Source organism: Opisthorchis viverrini, assembly GCF_000715545.1.
Source record: "Opisthorchis viverrini unplaced genomic scaffold opera_v5_8, whole genome shotgun sequence".
Taxonomy (NCBI): Eukaryota; Metazoa; Platyhelminthes; class Trematoda; order Opisthorchiida; family Opisthorchiidae; genus Opisthorchis; species Opisthorchis viverrini.
Window position 1 is genome coordinate 1 of NW_008751664.1, and position 14399 is coordinate 14399.

The 14399-nt window shown below is 43.3% G+C and overlaps 1 protein-coding gene across 1 annotated transcript in view; it reads left to right on the top strand.

The window, feature by feature from the left end:
- Positions 1-1916: 1916 nt before the first annotated feature.
- Positions 1917-14399, top strand: part of T265_00766 (hypothetical protein) — a gene marked incomplete at both ends in the record, with an annotated part of 17611 nt that continues 5128 nt past the window's right edge. Inside the window, 10 exons of the mRNA XM_009164638.1 lie at positions 1917-2015; positions 2052-2117; positions 2155-2288; positions 2321-2513; positions 2555-2671; positions 5488-5689; positions 7137-7300; positions 9104-9194; positions 10894-10968; positions 12861-12940. Of these exons, the coding sequence (XP_009162902.1) occupies positions 1917-2015; positions 2052-2117; positions 2155-2288; positions 2321-2513; positions 2555-2671; positions 5488-5689; positions 7137-7300; positions 9104-9194; positions 10894-10968; positions 12861-12940 (1221 nt within the window). The remainder of the gene's footprint in view (positions 2016-2051; positions 2118-2154; positions 2289-2320; positions 2514-2554; positions 2672-5487; positions 5690-7136; positions 7301-9103; positions 9195-10893; positions 10969-12860; positions 12941-14399) is intronic.

Genomic DNA, 14399 nt, shown 5'->3' on the forward strand with positions numbered 1-14399 from the left:
CAGCAAGGGCCTTCTTCCTTTCACCGGTAGAGTCAAGTGCATGAGGATCAAGTCGAGTTTCGCCCTGGTGGAGAATGCTCTGATCCCATCATTACATGTGCTTGAATATCTTTATGCGTAAGGGTGTTCAACGATGGTTGTTTCTCCAAAATTGAAGGCTGTGTTCGATTTCGTTAGTCATCAGATGCAGTGGCGGAGTCAAAATTCTTGTCTCTTAAAAGCACTACATATGAGACCACTGCCTCTCGACTTTTCCTGTCTAGGCTTGGGCAACCTGGCAGTATCCTAGTCCTCGTGCCTCCTGGTGGCATGGTAGTCAGGCACCGAAAGGGTGCTGCAGCTGAACGACTTTACTGTCACGGACTCATGAACTCACGTCAAGGCTCCATCCGAGAACTACCACACCCAGTAGCCCTAGGCAGGACTGTCTTTTATCAGCCTTGTTCAGCTGGTTTATATTTTGCTCCTCTGACTCTTCGGTACGGAGGTGCTTCAGGGGTGTACTCACAGGTTGATTATGCTAATGTCATTTCTTGGGCCAGCTCCCCTCAATTTACTTATTTTGGCCTTGTGATTGACCATCTGCCTTGCATTTCCAAAGCATCAAGTGACATTGCAAGATTGAATGGGGTTAACCCCAGACCTCATGATATCATCTCCATCGATATGGTGAAAAGATTCACTAAGGTAGATGGTTTCATTATTCTCTTTGAGTCAGTAGTTTTCGCTATATTTTGACACTCATCACTACTTAGGTGTCACGCTTTTTTTCGGTTTCTTAAGCTTCGAGCATTTTCATTTGCCAAACTTTTAAATTATCCGTACCAACCATCAGTCGGTGGCGTAAGCACTAAAGTTAGTCTACGAAGTTATACTTCATCGCTTGTTCTATCTAAGAACCACATAAAGGGATTTAGCCTGCCCACTAACCTCGAAATTAACTGGTAATACATGTGATAGTCTTTTCGTCATAGCACAGAGGTCTCGGCCAAATTGTCGTTAAGAGGTGTGTTTGTTCCCTTCGTCTAAATGCTTTTCAATGGCACAGCGAAATTCATAGCATTCTACTCTATCTCCGATCCCTCATGGATCAGCGGGGGGTCATTGATTACGGCTGGAGGACATACGTGGTACCACTAGTATTGGTATTATAGTCTTGTAACCGTAATGGCAGTTGTGGGCCTATCGGTACTGCTTGCTGCCACGGCCGCGCAGCAATCACTCGATCAAGAAGTAGCGAGAAGCCGAAAATGGACGTGAACGTGTTTCATAATGCTGTCGCGAGTGGTAACTCCTACTGGAAGGTAAGAGTTTATTAAAAGCGCAAAATCTCACTCAATGAAGTATCACCTTTCATTTCACTGATACCAAATGAAAGTTTTCCGTTTATCTATAATTGGTTTTTGTGTTTCAGGTAAATTCATATCTTTACTTTTTCCCCAGACTTTTTTCGTCTTCGTTGAACCCCTGTTGCCAGGGCTCGTCACTTCTATTACCTAGCGGTTCANTCGGTACTGCTTGCTGCCACGGCCGCGCAGCAATCACTCGATCAAGAAGTAGCGAGAAGCCGAAAATGGACGTGAACGTGTTTCATAATGCTGTCGCGAGTGGTAACTCCTACTGGAAGGTAAGAGTTTATTAAAAGCGCAAAATCTCACTCAATGAAGTATCACCTTTCATTTCACTGATACCAAATGAAAGTTTTCCGTTTATCTATAATTGGTTTTTGTGTTTCAGGTAAATTCATATCTTTACTTTTTCCCCAGACTTTTTTCGTCTTCGTTGAACCCCTGTTGCCAGGGCTCGTCACTTCTATTACCTAGCGGTTCAGATAAGGTTATCTTATGTAAACTTTGGGACACTTTTTTTGAGCGATATTTTGGAGAAGACTGCTGAACATTACTGGTACATTGAAAATGGATCCGCTGCCAACGGGTCCAGTGAATCTGACCGAGTTGAAGAACAGTTACCAAAATGAGTTTCTTCGGCAGATAGATATGATGCCGAGCCCCAAAGTATATGATTTGTATTTCCATTCATAAAATCCTAAGGCCGTGTATTGGGAAAAGCGGTTGATGGCATCAGTCAGTCTGATTGTCGGACACTCAGTTTTGAAAGTCAGTCACCATTTTTATGGTCGAATAATTGTTGCAGAAACATGGGGTCTCGCATTCATTTCTACTGGAGGCAAAAGAGGATTCTTGCTCTCCACCGGAGTGCAAATCTATTGTTTTCATTCTTTCCTCTAACGTAAAGGTTGTGGACTGCACTCAAGCATTTGTAACTAGGTGAGTGATGCCACCTCTCTTTATTGTCCCAGAGACATACGAATTTTTCAGGGTTCCCCCAAAGAGTATCACATCATTGCGATACCATCCTTTTCTTATGCTTGTAAGAATTTTTTGGGCGAGAAGGCCGTTCTGAAAAAGTTCAGTTCAATATATGAGTTCCCGCTCACTATTTTGCCGCTCGATTCAGACCTCGTTTCCATGGAAGATCCAAGCTGTTTTGCTGTAAGTTTCCCGTTGATCCTATCTAATCGACAATCTCATAGACCTATAGCATATCACAGAGGCAACAGGGAATCTATCAGCTTGTCCAGGGTTTGTTACGTTTCCAGTCGATCTTCGGTCTTTTTCCAGTAATCCGTGCCAAAGGGAACAAAGCTGTGGTACGTTCCGTGTTATGGAAGGATTCCCATTTTCTGCATGTCATCCGTCTGTCATTTGTCATTGTCATTTCGAATGCTTGTATGAACGCCAGCGTGCACTCACTCAAAATTCTAGAAATACTGTTCAAACACTCCCTGCTTAAAAAAGGCAAATTTTCTCTGAATTTTACAGATAAACGACAGCAAGCGCTTATCATAAAGTTTTCGGAACACAATTATCGGCTTATTTTTCTCTATTATGAAGCTTTTAGTCACCAACTGGGCTTGAACCAGGACCCAAAGCCGCGAAAATAAGAGACCACGAAGACAGCATTAAGTTTCTGCATTTTTCGCGTGGCTACACTTGAATTAAAGCTCCTACTTCATTGCTTTGACTTCCTGGAGCACGTGTGTCCTGTGTTCCGATTGGTTACAAATTCCTTGAATTTTAAATTCAAATCGCCCAATTAGCTAACCCAAAGTTTGGTATTAATCCCGAGGAGAACGAAGATATGTGATCGAAAGAAAGAAAAGTTCACCATTTGATCCGAAGTGTGCAAAATTTTTTGTGCTAAATTCATGACCTCATAAAGTCACTATTGTTTGGACCAGCCGACGGTGAACTACGGGCGTTTGAGTTAACCCGGCTACGTGACAGTGGAACAATCGATCACACGCCCTCTAATACGAATCACTCCTGTCCATTTCGCTATACGGCTTCATCTTGCCACTGCGCACTATCTTTGGTTGAATGTAATTGTTAGCATACAATAAAGAGAAGACATCTATGGTGTCAACACTTTCACTTCCAGTCTTAATTAGTGTGGGCAGTATGTGCTTCGGAGTTTGAATGGATGACGCGATATTCAATCAGTGAATCTGCTTCTATCGAGCTACCCGAACCAGACATCGATACGCGTCAATTTTCACAGACTTGTTGCTTGAAGGTAGTGTTCAGAATAGGCCGTAATTTAAAACGGACACCGAGTTATTCAGTGCCGTCCAATAACGTGTATTCGCAAACTGGAATTATATGAAGTAGAGGAACAAACTAACATTTGGCCAATTTGGGTTGCTCTACATAAAGTCTGCACTGTGATCCTTGGGTTGGAATGTTTTCGAGAAGAATATTCACGCTGATTGAGTTGCATATCAGCTGGTGAGCTGGGCACTCTGTGGTTTTGAGGTTCACAGCAAAGAATGGTGAGACTTTAATACGCACGCAGACTTTACCTTCCATACTACACGTGAATGTGCGTCCCTCAGTTGCACGCTCACTCGCAGACAGCTGTTTTGAGAATGATAAGGGGGCATCGCAGCATAGAGGCTCGTCATGTGGAATTTGGTGCGCGTTTCTGATGATGCCACATTTTTACCATTTAACTAGGTTTGCATAATGAACGAACTACCATTGAGAAAAGACTTGGTCTTACTGCGGTGCAACGGTTCGAATACCTCAGCAACGTTAGAGGGTTGGTCCGCAGTGTCGTACCAGACGTTGGTGGACAAAGGTCTGACATGGACAGTTGCCTGGTTTCAAAGTTTGGAAACCAGAACAAGTGCGACATTGTTGTAGTATTGCGTCGACCACTTCAATCAGTGGTTTTGGCCGGGTGACTAAGACAGCCTACTTGATTCAGAAGTGGTGATAACTGCATCATTTCCGAAATATAGCTGCCACTAATAGTTTGGTGGTCGGTTCTGAGTACCGCAGTGATCCGGTAGGTTATACTACCTAAACCTTAGTTCCTCAAGGTTTAGCCTTGCCAGAAAGACCTATGAGGAGTATTTGGGGGAAGTGCAACAACCTTTAATACTGCAAGTTAACCCTCATAGCTGTTCGTTCGCTGGCGCGTCTCAACCAAGACATCCTAATTTATGTGACTATTAATTATCTACTCGTTACTTTGGGTTCTAAATTTCTCCCAGTAAAGTGGACCGACTGTCAAACTTAGCAATAAGGTTTTTTGCTCAGACCCTGCTTTTTTCTGTCTATGTGTCCTGTATCCCAAAAACACTTACACAAGGCCTCAACTCAGCCGTACACCTTAAATTGTTTAGCGTGGACCTAGATTTATCACGCATCTCTGTCATGGTTCTTAGTGATGTTCATGAACGATCATGGTGTCTGTAACGTGAAAGCTGTACTCAGCCCGTGGGCTGAAGGCGATTTACTGGCCGAATTCCCACAACGAGTCGTATTTGTGCGATGAGTTTGGCTGACAGCTCGGTGCACCTAAGTTTTCCTCTATTTTTTTGATGCGCACAATAGCGGATGGCAGCTAAAAGCTGAGGGAAATGACTTTCGTCTCCATTTCTCACGTACGCTTTGGTCAGTCGTTAAGTAACCATCCATGTCAAATTCGTCCAATACCAATCATCTGATTTCACTGGCGGTTTAGAGCTTTGCTCTGCTTTTATGTTCGACAGGGCACATGGTGCATTTCAGTTCACATTGTGTCTGTGTCGTATGTATCTGTGCTACGATCTTGATTCATAAGATCGCATTTGACAGCACGAGAAGGAAGGGCTCAGCAATCTGGTTTGGAACGACCGATTGCAGCCAAGTGGTGACATGCCTCGGTACGCTTCAATTTTTATAATTTAGGATTACAAGTTGTTTGGCCTGATAGGGTCGCAGAAAGATTTCGATGAAGTGGGAAACTACTGCCAAGTTTCGTATGTTTTAGGATCTTCCTAGTAAATTGTGATCCACCCCCATATACATACCTTGCTTTTGTACGACTTTATACGACTTTTATAGTACTGAAAATCCAAAAGCTATATTCTGTACCACCTGTTCACCCTTCAAAACTGCAAAATCGCACTCCTTATAGGAAGTCGCTAGGATGCTAACCCGAATGCGGCGTGAAGCTGAAGCGAACCTTGGCAGCAAATCGGATAAGACACCGCTTACTGAAGTGGACTGTCAAACTGAGATGCTGATCCTATTGGATAGATCCGTGGATTGTTTGACTCCTATGCTTAGCCAGCTCACCTACGAAGGCCTGATAAGTGAGAAATGGGGAATACGCCACGGTGAGTCTTGCTGTGTACGTTACTGACCTCCAAGCTTTGTAACCGTGTACAGATATTGTCAACAACATGGTTTATTTATTCATACCCACATATCGGCTCTCATGATCGGACATAGCTAAGAATATCCGATCACGCTAGGTGACAGCAAGTTAAGATAACACCGAAGGTAGATCACATAGTTGAAATAATGAAAGTAGTTAAATAATATGCCGACGCTAAACCCATGCATTCCGTTTTCAATCCACATTTCACTTTTGACGTGTATCATTAGTTTTATTTCTCTTGGCGAATCAACTCTGTGCGTAACTTATGAGTGTTGCCCATTCTGCCTCATGGGTGCAACGCCGTGCAGATGTATTCTAGAGTGCATCAAACTGAACGATAACTTGTCAGAACTCTCCGGCCTTGAATCAATCACTGCCGTTTGATTTCAGACCCGCCCCGCGGGTGTCGAATATGGTAGAACTTCGTCTTTTCGACTACGGCAGTCTGTATCGGTTATTCTTCACCTGACGTTGGCACTCACTGTTGTTCCGTATAACCGTCTGGACCTATTTCAGCGCATCTCCTCATGTGTCTACTGTCGCTCAACATAACGCTACCGTGTGTACCTTTCGAGTTCACCACTGAAAAGTTCTGCTTTATACTTGTTTCCTTTATCGTGGTAGCCCCTCTATGCATGACGAAGTTTTGGCAAGACACATTGACTTTCGTGATTATCATTGTGTTGATACATCGCACCTAGATTCCAATGTATGCACGTTGTTTAAATTAGCTATTGCAATTCTGGTTGCTGAATTCTCGTTCATTATAGCCGCATGTTTACATCTGCCAATGAACATTACGTAATTTGGTCAACTGCAACATCTGGGGACATGTCTGTTACTATGATGAGTCGCGCACTGCTTTAGGATTTGCCAAAGAATGAACCAGTGCTGAGAACTTAGAGAGACCGACCGATATGATAGCAAACGGTGGCTTATCAGGCTACCTAGAGCCGTTGGTTGTTGGTTTAAGTATTATGTAGGCCTCGACGGGACTGTCTCGAAATAGTACTCATGAATGAACAAGCAGGCTTTATCTTGCTTTGAATTGCCTTGATACTCGGTAGTACTGTGCTTAACGCCCATTGAGCCTACCGTAAACAGCTGTTCAGCATCAGGAGACATCCGCACGTGAACTTTTGCGTCTCCGTCCCATAATCGCTGGCTACAACTCTCCCTTCTTAAGTCTCTTTGGGTCAGGAACCTACACCATTTGCCGAAAGAATGGGCTACGATCCACTTTATACACAACCTATCATCTAACTGCATCCTTATAGAACAGGATAGAAAGCACGGTTGTTAGTTTGTTTTTTGCACCATTTATCCATTTGTCTTCCAAGTTTAACCTGTTTTCGATGGAGTTTTGTAATTGTCTAGGCTTTGGTGGCGCTGTGTTGTTTTAGGTGCGTGTTATCTGCCCACGGGGACAGGCAAAATTTCGGAGCAGTCTAAGCGCCTGGTGCTCAACGCCAGTGATGAACTTTTCGCCGAACTTCGTGATCAGAATTTTGCATTCGTTGGCTCCATATTAAACAAGAAGTCCAAAGACATCTCGGCGCTGCTGTCGGTATGTTATCTGAAGTGGTGTTTCCGAGGGCTTGTTGTTTTCTACTGTTGGGAAGGTTTACAGTTCTCTGTTGTCTTTTGGAGTGTGAATTTCTGCGTCTGAGGTCCGTTCGGCAATGGCATCTTATATAAACCTCACTGCATAGAACAGAACCGTGCCATCTATTTGGTAGCATCTGAACTCCGGGTGTGTTTACCTTATGCCATTTTATCCTTTATAGAACAGAGGCTCAATCTCGTTCCCCGCCTGTCCCACGGGTCGTTACATTGCTTAAGCTCTGTTTATCAACACATTGACCTTGACCGCGCTAATTCACATTTTCGAGGAATGAGAAAAAGTCCAGATTTTTAAGAGCTCCGATAAACAATACAGCCGCTACTACGGAGTAGAGCAGATGAAATAATCAAAATGTGGCACTATGGTATTGCTCCGAAGAGCTCATTCTGTCGGTTTCGAAGTCACGCTTCCGAACGACTAATCCTGGTTGTTTGTTGATCAGGAGTCCGCAATCCAGCGATCACAACCACTGGGTCGGTTGTGAAAATGAGCGTAGCCAGTGGAAATATGTGCACAAAATCATCAAACCCTTAAGGACCGTAATCATTATAATCTATTCTGATAGCAGTCCACGTTAAAGAGTTTCCAGGAACCTTGTGAGTGGTGCCCCGTCAAGAAAATATGATGCAATATCTGAAATATCATATGAACTGAAACATGAGGCGGCCTTTCTGTAGCAAATTCCGTTGAATCTCATAAACGAGAGATTCAGTCGGAATTCAGCTGTGTCCTCTCTCAGAAATAATGACACTCATACCTGATGCGGGTGACAACTAAAGCAACGTAGGTGACAATGTCATGTTCGCCATCCGAGCTGCTATTCAAATGCGCTCGTGATTGGACACTGTAATCTCCCGCCTCACCTTCACCCTCAAGTCTTGGGTTGACATTTAAGGCTCACAACACTGTACCTTATAGTCATGTCGGCTTCAAACGTTACAGCACTCCATCACTTCTCAGTCCCATACTAATGAACGAAGAGTTCATGATAACTAGGGTTGACTAACCAACATCAATGATCATGTTACCCTCGCCTTTCATTGGGTGAATAGGCCCCTTCTACAACTAATCTACAACTTATCGTTGAATTTCTCTGTCTTACTTGGTACTTCCCGTAGAGCTTTCTGACGGGGTTATTGTGATCTTGCTAACGGAGCATAATTACTCCGCGCAACCTGCCTATTTGTGTCCCACAGTCTACGTCAATGTGACGATGATATTGATGCCCGTCTGCCTTTTTGGCAAAGAATTTTCGTGTTAATAACACGGTGAAGGTTCAGAAATGTGGTGAAAAGATTAGATTACTATTGTCCTGCAATGAGATTATTATTTCGATGAAGTAACATGGCATTTTGGAACGAAAGGGTACCGAAAATGCAGAAATGACAACCATGGACGCAAAATGAATATCAGTTAATCTCGCGCGCTTCAAGCACAAAGTTAAACGGATTACTGATATTTGAGTCTGAAAACCTCTAGCGTCTAGTCCCTTCGACGAGGAAGCATTTTTAGCAAAAGGGGTACAGTATTATGTTGTAAGTTCTTGTAAACCCGGCCAGATTCCTCCTCTGACTCCACATACAGTCACTTCCCACGTCTCACTGTGAGCCCAAAGCCCGAGGTCATTCAGAATACACGTACAGATAGGTTGTGATGTCTCCTCCAAACATATATTGTTTACTTGTTGTGCAAAGCAAGTGCAATTGCGCAATAAGTGATCGTAGTTCTTTTTCTATTTTCCCTCAGGAGTCCAAAGCAGCAACCGAATTAACGGAATTGAAGCGAGTTGTCAGCCAACTTCCTGAAATTCGATCAACACGAGCGGCCTTAGAAACTCGTAAGTGCATTCGTTTCCAGTGACCTCAATCCTTGCCTCGTACACAAAAAATAGGACACACGAGGTGATTATGCAATACCAACGGAAAAGACCCAGGTTTTCGCTCTGGTATAAAGCCTCAATTCGGATGAATCCGTAATCGGAGCCAGGAGCCAAGTTTCACTTTCAAGCGACTGTCCTGGGGGTATCCGTCTCTACGCATCAGTTTTACTTGGCCAGAGACTGTAAAACAGATATAATCAGGGGAGCGAATTGCCCCGAAATTTGATCACTTTCGGTTTTCGACAGTAAAGAACTCGAAGTGCTGTCAGTGCCCCAGTCCTTTGAGGTATTGGATGGTTAGCGATATTTCTCATGACTAAAACATGGGATTTTAATTAATGTTGATCCATGTGACGCACGCGTAGTGGATAATTTCACCTCCATACGGAAACAAAACTGCAAAAATAGCTTTTACCTTCCGTTGTATCTTCTTGTAGTTTCTTCAGGACTAACTGTTCGTTAGGATGACAGTTTTTTGAACATTCCTCAGAGGATCAATGAAATACATAAGAAGTATGTCGTTCCGTCACATACAAATTCCCATTGGTTACGATAACACTCAAAGTTCTACGCAATCCTGGTTCATAACGTTCTGATAAGTTGCCACCAATGATGAGCCCAAAGAATACACCTCGCAGGTCCGTGTAATCGCTTTTGCAGAAAGACCTATCACACACGCCCATGGGTGATTATTCCGATCTACAGTCGCTTCTCTCCACCTAGTAGTGAAATTGCTTATTCGAGTTTGTGATTGTCCCTTTTTATGAACTTCTCGCTTATAGGCACTTTCTCTTAACTCACGCAAAAGAGGAATAGGGGATGCACGACATTGTGAACAAGTACTGGCGATAAAATGTCATTACGTTTTCTACATAAGATGATGTATTTACGTCCACAATTGTTCGCCGAATTATGCACTTTTTCGGGCAGCGTACTACCAGGGGTATTCAATAACCTTTGAGTTCAATTAACCAAGACAAGAAAGGGATCAAGATGAAGGCATGAGCCACAGCGTTTCGTCAACAAGGACCAAACAGAGCAACACTAGATTTGTGCAAATAAAGTGAGTACCTTCCACAATCTGACGGTTAAAGCTTGCAAATCACAAACAGAAATTATAATCCTAGGAAATGCGGTAGTGAAGCACCAGTCTCAACGGTGATGTTGCTGTATCTGATGATGATCCCCAAAAAGCCCGAAGCCGGTACTGGGCTGGCAGTCGATATTATGAGTACTTCTTAGACGCACCTGAATATCTTGAATATCAGTCCAGAGACAGTATGTCTCTGTACATCACATTCAGTTGAGTCTGTCAACGCCAAGTTAATTTACAAAAGGAAGTTCACTGTAGTGTACGTACAAATGAATGTTCAGATAAGAATACGCTTGGTGGAAATTAGAGGACTAGACCTGCCTCATGTGTCCCAAGACCGAATCACTAGTGGGCTATCCAGAATTTTCATCAACCTCACGAGTACTGTTTCGGCGTCAAATAGAGTTTATTAGGATTATTCTACTCTAGAGTTTTTAAAAACTTATCTCAGCTGTTCTCAGAATCATATCACAATAACAAACCGACTAATTCTCCACCTACTATCATGCCGATTGCACTTTTCTACATAGTTTATCCGTCGTATTTTTCATCTGCCCAATACAGATTTGGCTATTGCCGAACAGCTGAAAAATCACGTGAATTCAGATGAATTTATATTGAGTTTGTCGGCTCAACAAGGTACGTAGTTTAGTCTCGGTACATATCTTTAGTCGAAGGTAAAGTCTGTCCTTCAGGATGATCTTTCGTACAATGAATTGCAATCTTGAACTTCGGCGTTCTTTTAATGCTTCCTCAAGTGTACAGTTTCTGGGTATCTAAGAAGACGCTGACTTTAGTAACTCAACATTTTGGCGGAACCAGCTTCTATTCCCACATAGTTATCATCCGGAAAGTCTGTATAGAGGGCATCCCGGTGTCTACTCCTTTTGTTACGGAACTTTGTCTCACGAATGGGCATCATGGCCTCTCAGATGACCATCCGCACCTGGGATTAACCTGGCCCCTGTATGTACTGATATTTTACTACAGAAGGCAAATTTTATTAGAATGATGTATGACAGTACACAGAGTCCTTTTACCTGATTTTCTGTTTGATTACAGCGTAGTGATTTTAACCTGTCTACACGGTCTCCTGCTGCTAGTAAGATACTAAATGTCTTTTTTCTACTGAATAGGGTTCTACCTCACTGTCTTAGGTATCGCTTCTCATTTGTTCACGGTGATCGTTTTGGAGCCGATTCCTCTCCGCTGTGAACGCTGGGATTCTGGAAGCCAGCTCGAGCTATTAATATAGACAGATATTTTGTCTGATGAGGTTGAAAAGCATAAACTCCATGTCCACATCACACACGAGCCAAAGCCATTTTCAGGAAGACTGACGCACATTTCCTCAGCGTCACTGTATGGGCAACTTCTGGCTTACTTGACAGACAAACTGTTCGTGACTTCGGCAGCTAGGACGGACTGAGACGCACTCAGCTCAACTTTGAGCGCTTTATGAACCGCTGATAGTAACCGCCGTTGATAAGCCGCTCTAAACAGACCCAGGTGCCGAAAGTGATAAACACCCACGTTTCGGTTTCATGCCTGTCGTTTGATAACTTCACTTTGACCGTAAGCCATTGTCTAGATGACAAGGTAATTGTCAAACCGGATTGCTTCAGTGGCACAGCTTTCCAACTTCCCCGATCCGGATTGAAACGACTTTTCAAAATTTTCGGTTCCACTGTTTTTTTTTGAGCGGTTCGGTAACGAAATCAAANTGAAACGACTTTTCAAAAGTTTACGATCCACTGTTTTTTTTTGAGCGGTTCGGTAATCGAACTCAAACTTATTAATCTGAATGTTGATTTGAACGAGGTTTCTTTACTTCCGTGTGGTTATTGCTATCTTTGACCTCCTTAAGTGGCCTTTTTGAAGTGATTCACGAAAGACACCCGTGCCGCTGCAAGGCGTGCACCAGACTCTAGATCGCAAATTCAAGACTTGAGTATGGCCTGTTATTACTTCAGACCCACCCACGTCACACTGCTGGCGTGATATTGTTTCGGACGTCTGTAATGGTATGCAAATATGTGGAGCTTCATGCAAGAAGATTATCCACGTAACGGATCTGATGTTTGTTATCAAAGATGTAATGAGCGCAGGTTACCGTGCTTATCAGGTAAGGTGGTGTTGTAGCTAAACTGACAATTTATGTTATACTTTGCACCCTGCTTTATTTATATAGCGTCGATTTCTCTCAGCGCTCACGTATCTACTGACGATCTCACTGTTTATCGCTTCTTGTTTCAAAAGCTAAAGTAGGCTATATTACCACGGGCTCCGTGAATAGTAATTTATTTATGATATTCCGAGGGTGCCTTCTCTTGCGAAGGAAGACGCTACTCTACTGTTAGAGAACGCCGTCAATTCACTGTCCAGGGGCTTCTGCTACTTTTTTTAATTTATTGGGAGTTGGATATATATCTGGTTCCGACAAGAGGACCCGACAGTTCACGATTTCCGTGAGACTTGCCCGTTTTCATTCGGAATTCCCTGAATGCCTACATATTTTTCATGCACAACAGATATCTTGAACGGCTTTGAAACCGATAAGGCGCACCCATATATCGAAGAATGCATTTTACGAGGAGCTCCTCTTCATGAGGTTAGTTCTTTGCGTTAATTCTTCGGTTTTATGTTTATGTGAATAGGTTCGTTTTCGTTCCACTGCACCCGCAATCTGTGGTGCGAACTTCCTTTAACTCTTTTGAATACAAGATGAGTTTGCCATGCGTTTTATGACCGAACTCCCCCTATGTTATTGAGAATTTCTGTTAGCCCAATCTGCTTCATTCGATATTTCTAATCTGACCCTCTTTGCGCCTTCTCACCATGTGTTTTTGTCACCTAAAGTTATACCCAGCATGGTAAGGGCGAAAGAGACCGGACTCATTGGTCCTCCGATCAGCAAATTGACCTGGCTAGCTCCACTAGCTGACCGATGGTCCCCGGCTACTTATCATGTGTGTCATGTTGAACGCTGCGTCTGCCAACTTTTCCACTCCGGATGGTTCTGTGCGATTGCTTCTTTACTGAGACCTGAAGGACCATGTACAAAAGATCAATCTTGGTGTGTTCCGAAAATACTATATTTTTGTGATAGATTCCTCCACCGAACTCTCGGTACTTGCGATCCATGGAGATTGGGAAGGACCTCGGCTGATTATAAGGCGCACACGACAATCAGCTGGACAGAGTATCACTTCTTAACGTATATTGAGTAAACCAAAATGCGAGAACTCAGTCTCCATGGTTTAGCTTGTCACTGACACAACTTGAGAGTACGACAGAGTTGACGGTAGCCGCAGGAGAAAAAGCACCTGTGTTGTGCTTCGGAGCTACTTTACCATGGAAAAACCATGAGTACTAGACTGGAAAACTTCAGCCACGGTGCTTTGCCGTTGTTCTGCGAAGAGGAAGTAAGTACATTGATATTTGAAGGCTGTGGCGCTCCAGTTCATGTCGCTGAATCAAAAAATTCATGATTACATGGACAAACTGGATGTTGAGGTTCCCGATACGAAATTTTGAGTGACGCGTAGGTTCCATAATCCGAATATCAAAAGGGAAAAACTGGGTTCGAAGGTCTATGGTACTGCTTACACAAAGGCAAGCAAATTTGTACAACAAAACTCAATTATCCACGTTCATGGTGTCTACAACTACACAAGTCTGTCACGCGGAGCTCATGGCAGAGCAACTTAGGATACGCTCAGCAAACGGGGCACGAACCTCAAGTAGGTTAGCTGCGCACATTCACGCACATACACAAATGCTAGTATACCAGCGCCGGACGGGACAGCCTTTGCGGCAAAGTGAGTGGCTGGTACAGGTGAGCAAAGCATGTGGAGATCAAAAGTACATGAACGGATAAAGCAAATGAATAGGGGAATTATCATGTTGTCAAGTTAGATTCAATACTGGCCCTGGTACAAACCTTTTTGAAAAATAATGGAACGAACTCATTAAGCGTGTGCAGCATTTAATATCGTGGATGTACTGAAGTATCAATTAACTCAAAGTGAGAGGCTTGCAGAATTCAGCCGAGGGAATGCCGAAACAGT